We start from the raw sequence: 20,181 nt of genomic DNA, 5'->3' as shown, positions 1-20,181 counted from the left end.
ACCGTTTACCTTGTTTTCTTAGAACCCAGCCACCACACTGTGAGAAAGCCCAAGTGGCAGTGAAGAGGACTACATGGAGAAGAACCCAGACTCCCAGTCAATTTCCCAGGTATGAGTCATGCTGAAAGTGGGTTCTCTGTCCCCCACTTCACTGCCCTCCCCCTGCCCAATCAAGCCACATAGGTGACATTGCATAAAGCAGAAACAAGTCTTGAGGCCTATCCAAATTGAAGATTTGGGAGCAAAAACAAATTACTGTTGCTATTTTAAGACACTGAGTTTGGGGGTGCTTTGTTATGTAGCAATAGAACACTCATATATTATATTACATTATCTAAGAAAACTACCACTTCTAATTCTGACTTAATTTTTTTAAAACTTAAATATGTGACCATTTGCCCCCCCAAAAGGTTCTTGATTAATAATGCATGCTATTTACAGATAATTTTAAATTGGGATTTATAATTTTTATTACTATTGTGGTTTGTCATTTAAGGCGGAGTCAAATCTATAAACCAATAGACTATCAAATGCCTTACTGTCAATCCATTCCCATCATGAATTTTAGGGAGTTTGTCCTATTATTTAAAAAGGCTTACACTCACCCCCCCCCCCCGACTTCCACCTTTCTTTTTGTTGTTGTTTGTTTTGGAAGTAAATCACAAATTAACTTTTATTGTGATCAGCTAACGCTGAATCTCAAGTATTATTGAACCAGAGATTCAATTGAATTCAATATGAATCATGTTAATGAAACAAACAAATGGTCAAATGCAGTGGTCGGCAAACCGCGGCTCGCGAGCCACATGTGGCTCTTTGGCCCCTTGAATGTGGCTCTTCCACAAAATACCACGTGCGGGCATGCACGTACAGTGCGATTGAAACTTCGTGGCCCATGCGCAGAAGCCGGTTTTCGGAAAGGAGATAGACGAAACAAGTATACAAGACGAGTGTGGATGGGAGAGTTGGAAGGGGTCGACCTCAGTGAATGTACCTCAATCAGATTGAGGACGTTTTTAGCAAAGGCCAGCTTAGGAGTACCCTAATTAAGTTAATAACAATGTACCTACCTATATAGTTTAAGTTTAAAAAATTTGGCTCTCAAAAGAAATTTCAATCGTTGTACTGTTGATATTTGGTTCTGTTGACTAATGAGTTTGCCGACCACTGGTCTAATGCTACTTCCCATTTAAATCTTATCTAATAAAGAGGGAATATGCTAATTGACCCTTCCATCATTGCAAAGATGGTTGCACCCACAGCCAATAAGGGGGGAATATGCTAATTGCCGCTCCTCCCTCAAAGATGGCAGCACCCACAGCCACAAGATGGCAGCGCACAGTCCCCTCAGCCCCACCGGGGCAGTAGGCGGGCCCGGCCTTGCTGTGTACCTGCCTCGAGTCCCCCAGTCCCCTCAGCCCCCCAGCCCCCCAGGGCCGCCCAAGGCTCAGGTAACCAGGGCCGGCCAAGGCTCAGGTAACCAGGGCCGGCCAAGGCTTGTGGCAGCAGCAGAGATGTGATGGGGCGTCGCCTTCCCCTGATCGCCAGGTCGCCTCCCGCCCCAAAGGGCTCCCGGACTGTGAGAGGGGGCAGGTCGGGCTGAGGGAACCCCCTCTAGTGCATGAATTTTCATGCACCGGGCCTCTAGTTATGTTGTAAGTGCTTATTAAATCCTAATACAATAGCTATTCTCTTCTCTGAACATACCAGCATGCCTGTGTTTAAGAAGTATGACAGTGAACAAAAACATCAGCACCACATAATTTGGGAAGACTTTTGATCAGAATTACAGACTCCAATATTTTTAAAACCATGCCTACCAAAAAAAAATACATGAAATATATCCCCATCTTTCTAATGAAGCAATGTAGTTTAGTGAACACTTTTTAAATTATGTACTTATAAATTTACTATAAAATAAAATTTCTAATTCAACTGAATATCCATATGCAAAAAAATAAATGCCATTCGGACCCTCTACCTCACACCACAAAGATTAACTCAAAGAGGGTCATAGACCTAAATGTAAGAGCTAAAACTATAAAACTCTTAGAAGAAAACACAGGGCTAAATCCTCGTGACCTTGGAGTACGCAATGATTTCTAAATAAGCCATCAAATGCACAAGCAACAGAAGATTGATAAGTTGGACTTCGTGAAAATTTAAAAATTGCCTGCTTCTAAGGATAGCTGTATCAAGAAAGTGAAAGACAACCCAAAGACTTGAAGAAAAATCTGTAAATCACATATCTGATAAGAACTTGTATCCAGAATATGAAAAATCATTCTTACAACTTAATAAAATAAACAACTAAAAAATGGGCAAAGAATTTGAATAGACATTTCTCCAAAGAAAATGTATGAATGCTAACAGGCACATGAAAAGATGTTCAACATCATTATTTTTCACAGAAATGCAAATGAAAACCACAATGAGATACCACCACAATGACTATAGTAAAAAAGACAATAATAAATGTTGGTGAGAATGTGGAGAAAATGGAACCCTTATACATTGCAAGTGGGAAAGTAAAATAGTATGGCTGCTTTGGGAAATAGTTTAGCAGTTTCTTAAAAAGTTATACAGAGTTACCATATGACACAGAAATACCACTCAGGTATATACTGAAGAGAAATGAAAGTATATTTCCATACAAAAACATTATAGGCAAATGCTCATAACAGCAGTATTCAGTATGGCCCCCAAAATGAAAACAATCCAATTATTCATCAACTGATGAATGGATAAACAAAATGTAGTGTATCCATTCAATGAAATATTATTCAGCAATAAAAAGAAATTAAGTCCTGATACATGGATGAACCTTGAAAACATGCTAAGTGAAAAAAGCCAGTCACAAAGGACTACATATTTTATGATCCTAAATATATGAAATGTCCAAAATAGGCAAATTTAGAGACAGAAAGTAGATCAGTGATTGCCAGGGATTGGAAGAAGCACAGGGTAGTGAGAGATACAGTGAAAGAGTGCTTAACAGTCATGGCATTTTTCGGGGGTGATAAAAATTTGCTAAAATTAGATTACGGTGATGGTTGCACAATTTTGTAATTACACTAAAAACCATTAAAGTATACTCTTTAAATTAGTGAACTTTATGGCATATAAATTATGTATCAATAAACCTTTTCTTAAAAGTCTGACAAGAAATTAATGAATACATAGTAATGAAAATTGCAGAAAAATGTGCTGAAGAGAGAACCTGGGATCTAAGGACAATTTAAATATACAGTCTACTTTAAAAGTATCTATGAACAGACAACTTAATTCTGAAAGGATAATCTAGACCTGTGCTGTCCAGTTTGGTAGTCACTAAGTCACATCTGGCTATTGAGCACTTAAAGTATGGGCTAGTTCAAAGTGTAAAATAAACCTAGAATAGTAAAGACTTGGTGCCAAAAAAACAACAACACAAACACCATTTAAAAAAAACAAAAACAAAAAAACTCCCACTAAGAAAGACTATGAACTATCTCATTAATGAATTTTTATATTGATAACATGTTAAAATGATAATATTTTGGACATACTGGGTTAAATAAACTACATTAATAAAATTGATTTTATTTGCTTATATAGTTGTAGGATATGGTCATATCACCTAATCTTTTAATATATATATATTTGTATTTGATTTCAGAGAGGAAGAAAGAGGGAGAGAGAGAGAAATATCAATGATGAGAGAGAATCATTGATTGGCTGCCTTCTGCATGCCCCACACTGGGTTATTAAACCCAGAACATGTGCCCTGACCACGGAATTGAACCATGACCTCCTGGTTCTTAGGTCGACACTCAACCACTGAGCTACACAGGCAGGGCTCACTTAATCTTGATGAAGAGCTGGTCAAGTCCCCAACTGTAGGAACCTCCCAGATTATCTCTGCTTTGCTCTCTCCTCCTGCCCCTCACTTCCTCTGCAGTTCCCTATGAGTGGTCACTAGCCGTCTCTATTGGTATAAAGGAAGAAATAAGTCTTCTGAGTTAACACAGCCCACCTGAAAATCCCACTAAACGAGTGGTGCCCAGGCTTTGCTGCATAGCAAAATCTTCCAGAAATTTTAAATTCCCAATGCCCAGGTGATATCCCATACCAATGATAACAGGGTAGAGAGGGGGAGCCAGGTATCAGAACTGTTAAAGATGCCCAGGGTGATTCCAATGGGCAGCAAAAAGTTTGGAAACCAATGCACTAATAATCATTTAGAATTTCTAAGATGAAAGAACCAAAACTGGTAGGAGCTTAAACTTCTACCCATAGCATGTTGCCTCTAAGTAGCTAATACTAAACTGACCCAGAACAATAAAAGTATCAAATCAGCTATCTTCTTAAATCCCTTTAGGGTCTCAGATGGTAATATTTCAAACTAGCTGATTCCAACATTTTATTATCCTACTAGAATAGTCCTCCAAAGTGGCTATATCAATTTATATTTCCATTAGTATTAGATGGAAGTTCTCCCATTTTTACCAACATGTGACAATGTCATTTAAAATTTTATGCCCTCCTAAAATTATTTAACAGACACTTATTTAGGACTTGTTGTATACCTGCTATAAGAGCATTACAAATGCTAATTCATTTAAGTCTCACACCATCAGTAAGGGTACAGGTACTATTATTATCCACATTTTATAAAGGAGACCAAAGTACAGAGAGGATGAATAAACTTGCTCACATGGTGAAGCAAGGATTCAAACCCAGACAGTCTGGCTCCAGAATCCATGCACCTAAAGATAATATAATGCTGCTTCTCATTATTATTTTAAAACCCCATATCTTAATCAGTTTAACTAATCAGATTTACCCAGATTCATTCATAAGGCACAACAGAAATGTGGCTAAACAAACAAAAAAAAAATCACACATATAGTAAAAAAACTAAACCATATAACAATGAAAAATTATGTATTAGAAAAATTCATTCAAAATTCACAATTACTTATCAGGCCCCCAATACGTGGCAGGCAACTGTTCTAGGCACTGGAGTGGCATTATGGATAATACAGTGGTAGTATAGACAATAATTCAAAGTATATTTTATTTCATGAATACAGAACAGCAATTTTAAATAGTGGTTCATTAACATAGTTTAGTACCAGAAAGAAATCTAACACAATTTTTAAAGATATATCTTGATTATACTCTTCATTATAAATGAGAAAAAGACATCTACTGAAATTTAATTCCTTTTCTTGTTAAGAAAAACATTTTTGTTGAAGGTTTTGCAAACTATGTCCCCATTTCAAGCAGGCACATGCTGATAGGTAACATCCAAACACAATAGTTGTTCAACAGTACCAAGAACCCCAAGATACAATTTACTGGAGAAAGGTACACATTTTAGAACTGAGGTTTTGGCTTTTAAAGAAAAATATAATTACAATTATTAAATGTCATTAAAACAAAGTAATCAAAAGTAAAATTTACTTACTTTAGCAATCTGCAGCAACACAATGCAGTGTTTAATTGATTCTACCATGCTCTATAAAAACAAAACACTAATTTTAGGTTCTTGCCCTGGATAAAATGGTCATATGGTGTTAAAGCTCAATATATAAAAATGAGTTCAAATATACAGGGTTTAGGTCTATACTACAAAAGAAACACCCTCTCTGGATACCCAGTGGGTTTTAATATGGTGAGTGTCAAATGAAGTTATTATTAGCAATTCTACGAATTGTTAAGGAATGCCAAAAAATGTTAATCTCTAGACTGAATAATATCTACATGATCTTCAACAGCTGGCAACCCACCATAAATTTCTACAATGTCCATTCAAGACTTTTATGGAATTATGGAGAGTAAAGGATCCTATCAAAATACTGGTGAACGTGGAATACTATTTTGCCTGTTTTTAAATGCAGCCCATTAGTAGCCCATTATATAATGTCAGAAAACCAGGACATTAGAAAACTTGAATTACAATATATTTTAATTTATAAAAGAGAATACACGCTGTGGATAGATGACACCTTTTATCCAAGGATCTCAAATAGACAAGACCAGAAAAAGATAAAATGGCACACAAAGTCAATTTCAATTAGAGGAACTATTCATTTAAATTCCTTTAGAAAACAATACAGTTATTAAAATACCCTTGTAAAAACTCATAAAATTAAATTGCCCTTATTAATAATAGGAGCAGCTTAAAATACAAATACCATTTTAAAGTACTTTCTAACACAAAGGCAGAATTTATGAAACATATAACTTACATTTGTTGTCTCTTTGAGAGTTTCAATCTTCTGTGAAAAATAATAAGTTTAAACAGAAATCATCAGAAGCACAAAGAGGAATTATTGTTTTTTACTGGTTAGTCATTTAAAGAATTTTACCAAAATGTACTCATTACTCTGAGTGCAGGCAGGCTGGGAAGGGAGTACTTTTGGTTATACTTCATGTCTTAATTTATTTTAATTTAAATCAAATATTTAGATTAAAAATTCAGACATTTTATGAATTATATCCTCAAATAAAATTCATGTGATTCCATTAATAACTTGTAAAAACAATATAAAACATTTTTATTCCTTACCTAAAATAAGTTTTTTCTATAGATTCACTTTGTGATTTTAAAATACTAATTTTAGAATCACCTTAAATTTTGCTAAGTTGTTTAAAAATGACATGGTACTAAATTCAAAAACTATGACTGGAAAGTGAGTTAAACATGAAATGCTACTATAACCGAGTGTAAAAGAGCCAAATGCAAGACTATGGTCAACAGAAGTGGAAAAAAATAAAGTTGCATTAGGAAACTTAGTCATAGATAGAAAAAAATGAAAAAGAAAATAATATTCAAACTATAAAGTAGCTGTCAGAAATTCAAGGGAGGACAGTGGCAGAATTCAGAACTAAAATTAAAGCAACACTTTTGTTTACTCATGTGTGGCTTGTTTATTCTGAAAATTCTTGCAGGTTGGTTTATTAATCTGAAATGATCATGTGTAAATTTAATAACTTTCTACCTTCAACACGATACCTGAAAAGGAAGAAACTTACTCCTAGGAAGGTGGTACTTATAAAAAGGGTATCATATTAAAATTTTGTGCATTGCCCTTTTGTTTAGTTATGAAACCATAACAAAAATTCACCACAAAACTCCCCTTGAAGTCTATGTCGCAGTAGTATTATAATTATAATAGGTCAATAACAGTCAATAACACTGAGATCCTTCTGTTATTTCTCCAAAAGGCTCTTGAATTTAAAAAATTTTAAGTCAAAACATGAAGTTACCTTTCTCTGTTCATCATCTTTGCAGTTTTGAAGTTTGTCATCAAAAAGCTACAGGATTAAAAAAAATGATTATAGAATCAAGCCACATTACTACATTGTGCACATTTACTAAACAAAGAAAAGCAAAGTTTAGTTCTTACGCACACTTCTCCCAGGGGTGATTTATATGTATTTTCAAGATAACGTATATTTTTTTCTAGGCATTGTACCAAGTCAAATTCTATTGAATTATTTTAAATGGTCAGGAATAATTACACTGGTGAGATCACAAGTAAAACATGTGACTTTTAAGAGCTTAAAATAATAATTCAAACCTAAGTTTTTTCTACTTTGTCATTCAAGTTTATCAAGTTTATCTTCCCAGAACCTATGGTTGTAATTAATTTTAAAGTCGAAACTGAAGAAGACAATTTCAATAATAAAGGAAGTAGAGAATCACCTCTCCCAATCCCCAAGTCCCCAAATGGAAAAAGCAAGGCCTACCCTAGCCGGTTTGGCTCAATGGATAGAGTGTCAGTCTGTGGGCGGAAAGGTCCCAAGTTCCATTCCGGTCAAGGGCACATGCCTGCGTTGCAGGCTCAATCAATCTCTAGCCCTGGTCAGGGCACGTGCAGGAGGCAACCAATCAATGTTTCTCTCTCTCCATCTCTCCCCCATATACCTCAGGATAAAAAAAAAAAAAAAAAAAAAAAAAAAAGCAAGGCCTTAGAAATAGAGCCACTTAAAGTTTACCGCTTTCATAGAATTTTTAAACAGAATGTGAAGCTAATCTTGTCTTGCTTTCTTCTAATTATGTCTAGATATTTACCTTTTTATATTTACCTTTTTAGTGACCAAAAAAGTACATTATGTACATATACTATTTACCAATATTATTAGATTAGAGATAAAGATCTTTGAAATAAGTCACCAATATCTTTTAATAAATCAGCTTTAAAAATTAGTGAAGAACCACATAAGGGTTGTAAATTAATATCAAATCAATAACTGTTTTTACTCAAAATCAAGCTCAATAACATTTGCTACTTTATATAAATTCAATATATAAACAAATGCCATACCTTTAACTGTTCTATCAAAATTTGCAGGTAAGCATCAGCCTCTGTAAGTTTCTTATCAAAGTCTTGGACACTAGGAACAAATCCTGAATCCAGACCCTAGAGAAAAAGAAAATTTATAATAAATCTAGCAATACCCAAGCAACACTTAATAGTACAAAAGATACTTCATCATTCATACATGGCATTATAATTTTTAAAATAAATACAGTACTTTTACACAAATAAGAGGTCTGTTTAAATTATTTAAATTCTCCAAGGACGATGGTACATCAATCTCCTCATGAACTTCTTCCCTTGTCATCAATTAACATGTGCTGGTGCTCAAATTCGGATTCACCTTGCTATTCAGAATCACTTTCTTTTCTCCCAAAAAGCCCCATAAAAGCTTCCAGTCACCTCCAGACCAACAGTAATTCAGCTAAAGGAACATACACAAAACAACCTACATTACCTATTTTCCCTCTACTTTTTGTTCAGTCCATCCCTCCAGTACTTTAATTTTAACTTCATATTCTCACTACTTAGTTCTCCAGATCCTTAACCCACCTCATTAGCTGTTTTCCTCCTCCTCCCTTACTAAAAGAAAAAAATAATAACCTAAGAATTCTTACTTTGTCTAAGAAGAGTACTGTAAATGAAAGTGACAACACTTCTGTCTTAATCAAGTTCCCTCCTCACTTTCACCCTTGGCATAAACACTACACTCTGGACAAGGCGTAAATGTTTACTTATTTAGAGGACCCACTTATTTCTCAGTTTAACGTCTGGCATTTGCATGTCCTACTTTTTGTACCCTAAAATTTGTAAGTTCCAAGAGCATGGGATTCCTATTTTTTAACTCTACTTACTCAAAAGAAACTTTTGAGTTCTTAATCATCTCTTACATGAAAAACACATCAATCCTGGGTGTAAAAGACAAAACGAACAAGACTATCAGCTTGTCATATTTGCATGCTCAGATGTCATGCAGTTAAACTGGGAAATAAGGGTCTGGAACCACTAATGTCACATTCCCACCCAGCCACAAAACGGTAAATGGGTGAAAAATAGTAGTTCAACATACTATATACTTGACTCTCACTTGTCATATCTTCCCCGCCTTTGGCCAACATATACTGATCATTTTCACATTCCCCATTTTGGTAAACTGAGGTCAGAATTCACTTTTTATTACACTAATTCCTCATCTTTGTGTAATACTTTAAACGTGACTGAAGCACTTCCACAACCATTATCTTAAACACCAGATTGAGATGGTATAGTATTATGGAAACACCAATGGGTTGGCAAACCTGGTTTCTAATTGCAGCTCAGTTACTAACAGATATTGTGTCTCTCTAAGCCGCTGTTTTCTTACCTAACAAATATAGGCGTCCTCTCCTACTAATAGTAATGTGGCAGCTACTACCTCTACTAAGAACATATAGTTACTAACACTATCAATTACTACTATTAGTATTGTTGCTCTTCCTAAACTAAAATTTAAATTCTGAATCAAAACAATAAAAACATAAGTCCTGTTTAGACCATGAGAAAATCAATGCATTTCTTTTTCAAATTCAAAGGCAATAAACTGCCTACATTTTTACATGTTTGTAAAGAAACTGCTTGAAATTAGTATTGGAAAACCTCTTCCCAATGAGAGATGTCATGTATAAAAACAAAATATAAGGAAAAAATCATAAAACTATGTATGCCAAATCCAGATATATTTATAAAAGTGTGGCTAAATAGCTTCATTTTAAAAGGTAACTCAAAAAACTTCCTATTAGAAACATTTATTATGTGCAGTAGGATAATAACAGATGTGGAAAGGAAGGATAAACCCGTCACACTTCAGAGTTACTATTGTACTATTCTTAGAAAGGAGTAATTTATTTCCGCATTACTGTACCTCCCCCCCCTCCAAAAAATAAAAATTAGAAGGACTGCTTGGCTTGGTTTATGTTTTGTTTCAAAAAGCAATATAATATTATCAATAATTTAATTATAAAACCCAGTTAAAATCAGCTAAATACATTGTTCTTGCTAAATATCAAAAAGGTCAATGGCACATTCAAAAATGAATAAAAGGTGAAGCATCTTGGAAAGAGAGAAAGTGATTTCTAAGAATTTTCCCTCTTCTGAATCCACTTAGAACTACCATTGTAAAATCTAATAAACCTACGCTTTTGAACAATCCTTATCCACTAAAAGTCTCTAGTCAATACATAGAAACAAATTAGATTTAAATTACTGAGATTTAAACCCACATGAATTAATTCTTCAAAAACAACCCTCTAATCATATGAACTTCACCTTGGCTCTTTTCTCAGTCCTGCCTCTAGTCTTCCACAACATTCCTATACCGTTAGAATAAACTCCACATGGCACAACATCCAAGTCAAAGATCTACTCAGCAACCCATCTTTCTGTATGAAAGGTATGATAGAAGGTTTATTACAACAGTTATTAGCTTAAAATCCCAGAACTGGCCTAAACTCCCCTGCACAGTCATCCATAAATCTTTGGTGTACCTTAAAAACAACATCTACATATACAGTTGCCCATCTGCAACCAATAAAACAACATTTACAAATTTATCAGTAACACAGACAAGGAATTGATAGTAATTTTCTCAAATCTAGAAAAATGCACTAGAAGAAATATAACTTTTCACTATAAATTGACTTACAGTACATAGAATCAAAGCCACCTAATCCAACCTTCCACTCATAGAAGTGACTTTTATAATATCTTTGAAAGTCATTTAATCTTTGCTTGAGTATCTAAAGAAGGAACTTATTACCGCCTAACAAACTTTTTCATAAGAATTCCCTAAAGTCATTAACTATTCCTCTTTCGATTCAACATTTACAATGTAAGATACAACACTTATTTATATCCTCTTTAATGGAGTTTTGTTTTAAAACCGATCATAAAAAACAGAATATAGTCCTTTACTATGTTAAGGTTGGTCTGTCTTTGAAAATAACTTAGAACATGGCAGACCCTTTAAGGCAGTGTGACTTCATATTTCAAATTAATTAAACAACCTATATTTTAAATAAATCTCAATCTGCAGATTGAGAATCAAGCCGATGTACTTTCTAGTACTCTACTCACCTTATCTAACATCTATCACATTTTATCATAATTAAATATTTAAATAATTGACTTATCAAAAGGATAAGCTCCATAAGAGCGGGAACTGTGCCATTCAACATTATACCCTCCAGGACTAGCTCAGTGTTGAATGACTGTTGTGGCACTGACTACAGCCATGTGGCAACTGCTGGTGCCATGGGACCCATCTCCTTCATGACCTCTCCTTAGCCTTTCTGTTCTTGCTCCCCTTCCCTTTTCCAACTTCCTCCCTCTCTTCTCCATATCTTTCTTTTCTTCTCATTTATCTATGTCCTTCAGTACTGACTGAAGTGGTTCTGTAGCACTTCTGGCACTTGGGACCCAAGAGGTTGCTGCTCCCCAATTTATCATATTGATGAGCCATAGTTCTGTCTTGATTTCTGAATTCATTTACAGTTTAAATTACATACAACCATTATAGATAATTAAAGATGAAATGTCCTGTGATGTAAAAGAAGTTAAATTAGAAAAACTGCAATAGAAATCAAATCTAAATCTAAGCATTAAATGAGAACTCTATGCAAAGAAAAAATATTACTTATGTATAGTAATTCTTAAAAAATAGACTATTTGTAAGAATACTTGGCTAATAAAGAAACCTAAAATACATATACATAAAGTCAAGAAGAGTAATATATGATTTTTATATCAGGATCCATGTAATTAATTTAAAATATATACACAGAGGCACACATCTGGCCCAACTGAAGGGAAATTTTAAAAATAATATCAAGACTAGGAGACTATCATACGGCCTCAAAACTGTATGAAAGTACTCCCTATTATCTTTCTAATACTTATGGTGAGCAGTATCACTTTTCTTAGAAGACACTTCTCAAAGCTAACAAATGTCGGCAAAATTAAATGAATTCCTATTGATAACTTGGAACATTAAACACTATTTATACTTTATACATACACATAACTGAATACATCACCCCCATAAAAAAAAAGGGTATTGAAAGGTATGTCCTTAAAACTGAAGTACATATTAATTGTAGCTGCTTTGGGGAGACTCTCTTATTAAAACTAAAACAGTACAGGAGGCAATTTTTGAGATGAAATAAGAACTGTTAATGTAATTCCTAATGACAGAGGAAGAGTAATGAACAGTGGAGGGACAGGTGATAAAAGGTGGTTTAAGGTCTTCTGAGGTCAGAATCAGGAAATAAGAAACTTATAGGTAATTTGAGGAACTGAGGAGAATAGCACAAGGAGAACGGCTGTAGCTGAATAATAACATTATAAAAAAAGAAATTCACAAATGAGTAATTACTTTCACATATCAAATCTTATTCCACAGCAAAACTAAGGACTAAGTACCCTGGCTATATCCAGTGCTTTCTCTTATACAGGACAAAACTGTTATTCAGTAAAAATATCTTGCAAAAAGAGAAAACGAAAATATATTAGAAATTGAGACAATATTCCATGTCAGTTTCATAGAAAAGTTTAGAATAACACAGAATAAATTATCAGTAGAACTGTAAAAGAAAATAACAGCTGAAAATTTTAACAAAGGAAAAACACTCCCCTCCCTTCCCCCAATAAAAATAAATCTCCCAATGAAAAATAAATGGCATGAATCCAGACAAAAGCAGATGATTGTTAAAAATTAGCAAAGCACAAAGCGTATAATTAAAATAATGAAAACTTTGCAGAAATGTCGTTTTGATTAAAATATGAGAGTATTTGGAAAGTTAATGTTCACAATGTGCAATTTCAGGTGACATGCATCACAGATACACTTTCATCCAATGAAAGAAGTATAGCGTATACTTACAATTGAATCACTTACAATTATTTTTGAAAATTCAAGAACTGGAGAGATACCAGAAGACTGGAAAAAAGCAAGTGTGGTACTGATCTTCCATAAAGGTAAGGAAAAAAGAGAATAGAAAGTTACCATGCTGTGAGTCTGACATCAATAATTAAGTAAAGGAATAATAAGAGAAAAATCTGTAATTATACAGAGGAAAAGTAGATACATGAACAGCAAATGGCAAGTTAAAAAAAAAAAAGAATGCCAAACTTAATGGCTTTCTGTTCCTTAGAAATTTGCTAACAAATTAAGTTTTTTTGAGAAAAGACACCGTTTTGTCTTCTTACCAAATGATTTAGAATCTGGCTTAATGATGAAAAAAAAGCATATTAAAGAAACCAGAAATAGTAATAAAACCATGATTCTATGTGGAGAATGCTAATCTGTAATTTCCTTAGACTGAAAATTTAGAAACATTTATAATCCCTGATGTCTGTTGTTTATCCACTTCAGCTAAGGAAAGAACAGGATTAAGAGGTATAGAGAAGTTCTAAGAGTAAGAATTGCTCCCTATTTTTAATCCTAAACAATACCCAGCTATTGATTCATTTGGAGTTGAGATTATCAATTTTAAAATGTCTATAAAATTGAGGTTATTATTGCCAAAACCGGTTTGGCTCAGTGGATAGAGCGTCGGCCTGCGGACTGAAGGGTCCCGGGTTCGATTCCGGTCAAGGGCATGTACCTGGGTTGCGGGCACATCCCCGGTGGGAGATGTGCGGGAGGCAGCTGGTCGATGTTTCTCTCTCATCGATGTTTCTAGCTCTCTATCTCTCTCTCCCTTCCTCTCTGTAAAAAATCAATAAAATATATTAAAAAAAAAAATTGAGGCTATTATCAAATTCCTCCACTGTATCTTCAGGAAGATATTTTCCACTTAAATCAATGTTCTGATAAGCTAAGGCTCCAAATTAATAGCTTCATTTTTATGAACGTGGAAGCTATAGCTTTCTTAACAACAACTGCTAGGTACCCCAAGAATGGCCTACAAGTAGGGTCTTTTTTCATAGTTCTGATTCTCTATGGATGCATAATAGATATTAAAATATTTTTAAATATAAATATAAATTGTATTTAATAGTCCTTTAAAAAAATGAACAGTAAGTTAACTTTGAAGAAGAAAATAGTAATCAAAAAGGTATGAACAACAGACAAAACAGTGATAAAATACAGTCTTGGACACACACAAAAAATTCCATATGAGATGTTCAGAAAAGTATTGGGTATTATGCCTGAATCAGAAAAGGTAAATAGCACTGAATTATTACCTTGGTAACAGAGGCAAATGATATTAAGAAAGCCTTTTCTCATAAAATAACCTGATTTTTGAAAATACATTAGTTCTTTGAAAAGCAGAATCACTTTTATCTTTTTTTAAAAATATATATTTTATTGAAATTTTACAGAGAGGAAGGGAGAGGCATAGAGAGTTAGAAACATTGATGAGAGAGAAACATCAATCAGCTGCCTCCTGCACACCCCCCACTGGGGATGTGCCCACAACCAAGGTACATGCCCTTGACCGGAATCGAACCTGGGACCTTTCAGTCCGCAGGCCGAGGCTCTATCCACTGAGCCATACCGGTTAGGGCACTTTTATCTTTTTTACAGAGAAAATAGCTTATGCATTATATGCACAACAATTAATATGCATAACATTGAGTTTCTGTTTAAAAAATACCACAAAACAAATCTGAATTGCTCATATAGTTAGGACAAAAAGGACTGCTTTGCCAAAGAGGAATGTGTTACAGACTCCATTGCCAAAATTCATGCACTTTAATCACAACTTTCTGCACAACTGCTTATTCTTTATGATCTCTTCATCTAACACTGACACCATTCTGTGACTTATAGAACAAACCACTAATATTGATTCCATAAAGTGATTTGGTGACTCACCCACACAAAAAAGGTTTGTAATTAGTACCATCTTACTCTATTTAAATCACTGATAACTTGTCCATCCAAAAGTCTCCCCAAATTTATTTAATAAAGCCATATAAAAAGTTATTGTCAAAACTATATAAAACAAAAACTTGGTTTATAAATAAGATGACCAAATATCGTAGTTTGTATGAAATAGTCCCTGTTTCTGCCTGTTGTCTCAGCAAAATTATTAGCAACCTCCTTATTCTAAAAAGTGCCCCAGTTTGACCAAGATATTATTAAGGTTTCTCTCTATATAATGTATGTAACTAGCATTTTAGAGATATAAAGGTCTAGAAAGCATATAAATTGCTTAAGAGGTTTCAGAAAGTAGCAAATTACTTAAAATTAAACATAACTTTATAGACTCTGAATGTATAAAGCAAACAACAGAAACAAAAGAGACACCTGAATTCAAGTCAATTATTATTAACTTAGTCCTTACCTTATGCTAGATAAGTGGAGACATGAGTAATAGAGAAGTTACATTTAAACTATTTTATTCACAGACACACACTGAAATAAAATACATGAAGCATATATATTACTTCTGGGGAGTGGGATTGAGGGAACGGGGGAACTTGAGACAGTTCTTTACTTTATACATTCATGTTGTCTGATGTTTTTATAAGTATGCATTTATTTTAATTCAAAAGCTTTATGTAAAAAATATTCTGAAACTGCACAGATGATAAATATTTTTAAAATTTTGTTTAACTTTCAGCTTCCAATATTATCTGCATTATTCTTTTAACATTATCTACAAATTCTAAAGTTTCTTAAGAAAGTAAATTTGGCAATGCTCAAGCTGCTCAGATCCACCTTTCCAAGCAAAATAAAATGTAGCATAATGAATTTATAACATCATTTATAGATAAAGCACAAACTAGCAAAAAAAGCATTTAAAAATTAACCATCACCACTATACTAGAATAAATGCTGAGAATGATGGCCAGTAAAACAAAGCAGAATACCTAATTTCCCCCCCACACACACACACATCCTTCCTGCTAATAACATGATCATGACTCAACATTCAAAAAGCAAATTAATAAAAAACAAAAATACTTCCTACATAATTCCCAACAAAGCACTGTCTGACCATGTGATATTGGCAACCAGTCAAAGCTTTTCTTTTCACACATTAGTTGGTCAGGCTACCAGGTATGTCTTAAAAGTCAGAGGGTAAGTCATTCCAGCATTTAAATGAGCTCTGACCAGCATGTCTTACCAGCATGAGATGGAAAAAATACATTATTGCCCTCTCCAACCTCAGATTAGTGCCTATCATTCAGCTTAACAGCATTTTGGAAAGCAAAAAGTCTCAGTATTTATAGGGATCCACCAAAAAAACCCAAATGTTTTAGGTAAGTTTCCTGAAAATTTGCTCTATGAATAACTAGAAGAAATTCACATTAAACACATAAATCCTTAAACTGAGTGTCTTAGTAGTTCAAGTTTGGAAATAACTGCAAAATTCTCATTCATAACATAATCCTTGTTGAAAATCTGATTATGTTTTAAAAAAATAAAACCTCATATATTCCTCTAACAAAACTGGATCTCTCTGTATAGAAAAATATCATAGAGAAAAGTAACACCCAAGGGAGCAAATGATACACTAATCAGACCAAGGGACACTCAGTCCTAAAAGGCTTTTACCTCACACAAACCAACCAAACAAAACAGCAAAAACAATAACCATGAAATAAAAAGAATAAATTCTATAACTGGTCTGGCATTTACCCTTTAAAAATTATATATGCCAAAACAGTTTTTATATATCTGATTTTAGCTTCCAGTAAATATCAAACGGAAGGAAACAGGTTCAGTTATTGCTAAAGCTGTTTAAAGTGTAATACAAATTACCCTGATTTATTTTGATAGATGTCAGAAATATATCAAGATGGTCTAAAATACGACCAGAATATATGCCCAAGAAAACAGGACTTGTTTTGTTCTCTACTGTATCCCCCTGGCTAGTGCTTGGCTTGTAGCAAGTACTCAACAAAAATGTTAAAAGTGAATGAAATAGGCCCGCCTCCCGTGGAAGCAGCGCGGCTCCCGCGGAAGCGGCAGGCGGCCTACTGAGCGCAGTATCACATGATGGGCTACTAGTTAGAGGAGATAAACATCTATCTACAAATAACTGATCCAAGCATGATAAGTGTTATGAGAAAGGTACTAAGAGATACTAAGGAGAACGTTAAAGGGGATGAGTTAGGTTTCACAGAGGTCATCTTTCTTGAATTCAGGATTTGGACAGAGATGGGGAGGGGGAAAGTATTATAGCAGTGGGCCCCACTGGAAACAGCATAATGAGATGGGATGTCTAAACTTCTATTTAATGTGACTAGAGAGATGAGGGTAGGGTTAAGGAAACTAACAAGGCATGCTGAAGTACTTGGAAATGAGGAAAGGCAGGGAAGCCTTCATCATCCTAAACTGAAGGAAGAAGAAAGGGAACAATGTTAACCATGGACCAATCAAAGAAGGAGCTACTCAAAGGACACTCTAGTTGTAGGAAACAGCCACTGCTAGAAAAGCATCAAATCAGAAAAGGAGCAAGAAGATTAAATACCCGCAGAGTTTCTCTCTTCAATCTTCCCTAGCCAGAAGCCAGAGGATAAAGGATGCCAGGTGACACAGGCTGTAAAGGTCAGCCTCCTGAAGCTGAGAGCAAAGAAAGGCAGAGAATGAATCTGCAGGAAAATGGAGAACAACCAGAAAAGGCAGGTATACTCACAGACGCAGGGCTACAATAAGCACAAAGGGAGGCCGGAAAGGAGGAGGATGCCAAAATGAGAAATAATATTCTTGAAGAAATACAAGATGATATTTTTCAGATATAGATGCTGAAACCAAAATTAGCAGCTAACCTGGAAAAATTACTGGAGTTGGGGGAAAAAAGCAAGCCATGGATGGAGAGCAACACCAGAGCAGCGCCTTGGTTCTCTAAAAAATAAAAGAGCAAGAATCATAGGGCTCGAGTCCTAGCTGTTCTAGTCTCTAATTGTGTGACCTTGGGCAAATCACTTGGCTTCTCTAAGTCTATTTCCTCCACTATAAAAACAGGTAGAGGTTGAATTAAAATTCCAAGATCTCTTCCAGTTTCAGGATTCTATGAAGTCAGTATCTCCAGGTAAACAAGGTTTGTAAATACCTCACCATATTGGAAAAACCTGGGGTCCACTTACTTTTTTTTTTAAAGTTCATTTCATTTAAGTAAAGGCAATAAGAACTTATAGGTTCCAACTGCAGCCAAGTCCTCCATGGTATGACAAAAAATGTTAAAACAATAATAAACTCTATCACTTAGTGTAACCTTAAAACTGAGTGAGAAAGACTTAATGCAACCAGATTTTAAAACACACCCTGGAATACAGAGAATGCAAAGAAACAACTGAGAAAGCAGAATAACTTGGTTCAATGGCACATTTTGGAAAAAATTAAGTCGCTCAGTCAAAGGAGCAAAGAAGCAAAGTTCGTAATTGTGTCTCCTGAAATAAATGAACTCCAATGTAGAAAGGACAAGTTTGGGTCAGTCTTTCTCCCTGACCCCCTCTCTCTCACATGTGCAGGCACACACACTCAGCAACCACTACTATTCCTTCATGATACAAATATTCATTGAATATCTGTTATGTGCCAGGTACTATCATCACTTTCAAAGGACATCTTTAAGGACACTACAGATAATAGCAAATCTAATTAATCATTACCTAATCTTCTGAAATAAGCTCAAATTTCACCCCTTCCAATTAGTCTCCCCTACCTCTCTAGTTAGCAACAAACTCTTTTTCCTATAATACTATCACAGAATCAATTTGTGCCAGCACTGCTATTAGCATTCTTTCAACTATATTAGAGGGCATATAAACTGAGGGGGTGGGCAGCTTAGCTGGGAATCTGCTCACCATTTATGACAGTTTTTAAACATTTTCTCCAATCTTGTCTCTCAGGTGCCGCAGCCACTAGGGAGCTTGGTGACTTAGGAAACATCTTTTTAAAAAAAAAAATATTTTTATTGATTTCAGAGAAGAAGGGAGAGGAAGGGTGACTTAGGAAACATTTCTAACTTACAGGCATAAACCTAATTCCAGTACAACTGAGCCAAAGGTTTGCACACTGAGGAAATGAAGTTACATATTTTGATCATTTAAAAAGCACTGAGCACTATGTGCCAAGCACTGGACTAAGGATAAAGGCCATGGGGATACAAAGAGGAATAAGGACCTCTGGTCCCTAGGAGATTGGAGTGTAAGTATCAGATATGTGAACAAAAAATGTAGAATGCAATCTACTGAAGGATGTAATATGGAGATATGAATAAGTGCTGTTGTAGCACACAAAGGTCAAGAGTAATTCTAACTTGCTCTGCCTGACAAAAACGAAGAAAAAGTAACACACAAGCTGTGTGTTAAAGGAAGAACTGGAGATTTTATCACTTGACATAATTCTGTGCAATTATAATTCTAAGCAGAAGGGAAAGGCTGTGAAAAGACAAAAGAGCTATGAAAGGCTCTGGCATGTTCTAAACGATTAACAGTTCACAGTGCTAGAGTAGATGTCTTGGGTAGAGTACCTGCAGCCAAGTCCAGACTCGAGAGAGAAAATTAGGACTAGGTTGAGAAGGGCCTTGAAGGACATGCCACACAGCTGGACTTTGGCAAGAGAAACCCAAAACATTGTTAAGCACAAGAGTGATTCAACTGGATATGATTTTGGATAAAGAGTATGGGGAGAGGGAGTCTAGTGACTTGAGAGACCAGTTAGGAGATCTGGCAAAAGTCTAGGTAAAAAAAAAAGTTTTGCTGAAGTCTAGGTGATAGATGATGAGGGCTTGAATTAAAGTATATCATATGGGAAAAAAAGAGACCAAATCCAAGAGATATAGTAAGGCAAGTTTAAAAGGATCTAGAGATGACATGGAAATAGGAGATGGAAATAGCTTTAAATTGCTGTGTGTAGGTGGAACTTTAGAAA

The 20,181-nt window shown here is 34.9% G+C and overlaps 1 protein-coding gene across 19 annotated transcripts in view; it reads right to left on the bottom strand.

Moving 5' to 3' along the window:
* Nucleotides 1–20,181, bottom strand: part of OSBPL9 (oxysterol binding protein like 9) — a 133,446-nt gene that overhangs the window by 30,257 nt on the left and 83,008 nt on the right. For 8 of the 19 annotated variants that reach the window (XM_014454589.2, XM_023752768.1, XM_023752765.1 and 5 more), the window contains 5 exons: nucleotides 13,228–13,311; nucleotides 8,319–8,414; nucleotides 7,258–7,305; nucleotides 6,237–6,266; nucleotides 5,453–5,503 (listed from right to left, as the gene is read on the bottom strand). In XM_014454589.2, coding sequence (XP_014310075.1) covers nucleotides 5,453–5,503; nucleotides 6,237–6,266; nucleotides 7,258–7,305; nucleotides 8,319–8,414; nucleotides 13,228–13,311 — 309 coding nt within the window. Of the gene's footprint in view, nucleotides 1–5,452; nucleotides 5,504–6,236; nucleotides 6,267–7,257; nucleotides 7,306–8,318; nucleotides 8,415–10,616; nucleotides 10,704–13,227; nucleotides 13,312–20,181 lie in introns of those variants that run through there. The other 11 variants (XM_006087309.3, XM_006087311.3, XM_006087315.2 and 8 more) reach the window with 4 other exon arrangements.

The sequence above is a fragment of the Myotis lucifugus genome, unplaced genomic scaffold (assembly GCF_000147115.1).
Source record: "Myotis lucifugus unplaced genomic scaffold, Myoluc2.0 scaffold_37, whole genome shotgun sequence".
NCBI lineage: Eukaryota > Metazoa > Chordata > Mammalia > Chiroptera > Vespertilionidae > Myotis > Myotis lucifugus.
The sequence above is the reverse complement of the archived record's forward strand: the minus strand, read 5'-3'. Positions and strand labels throughout refer to the sequence as shown.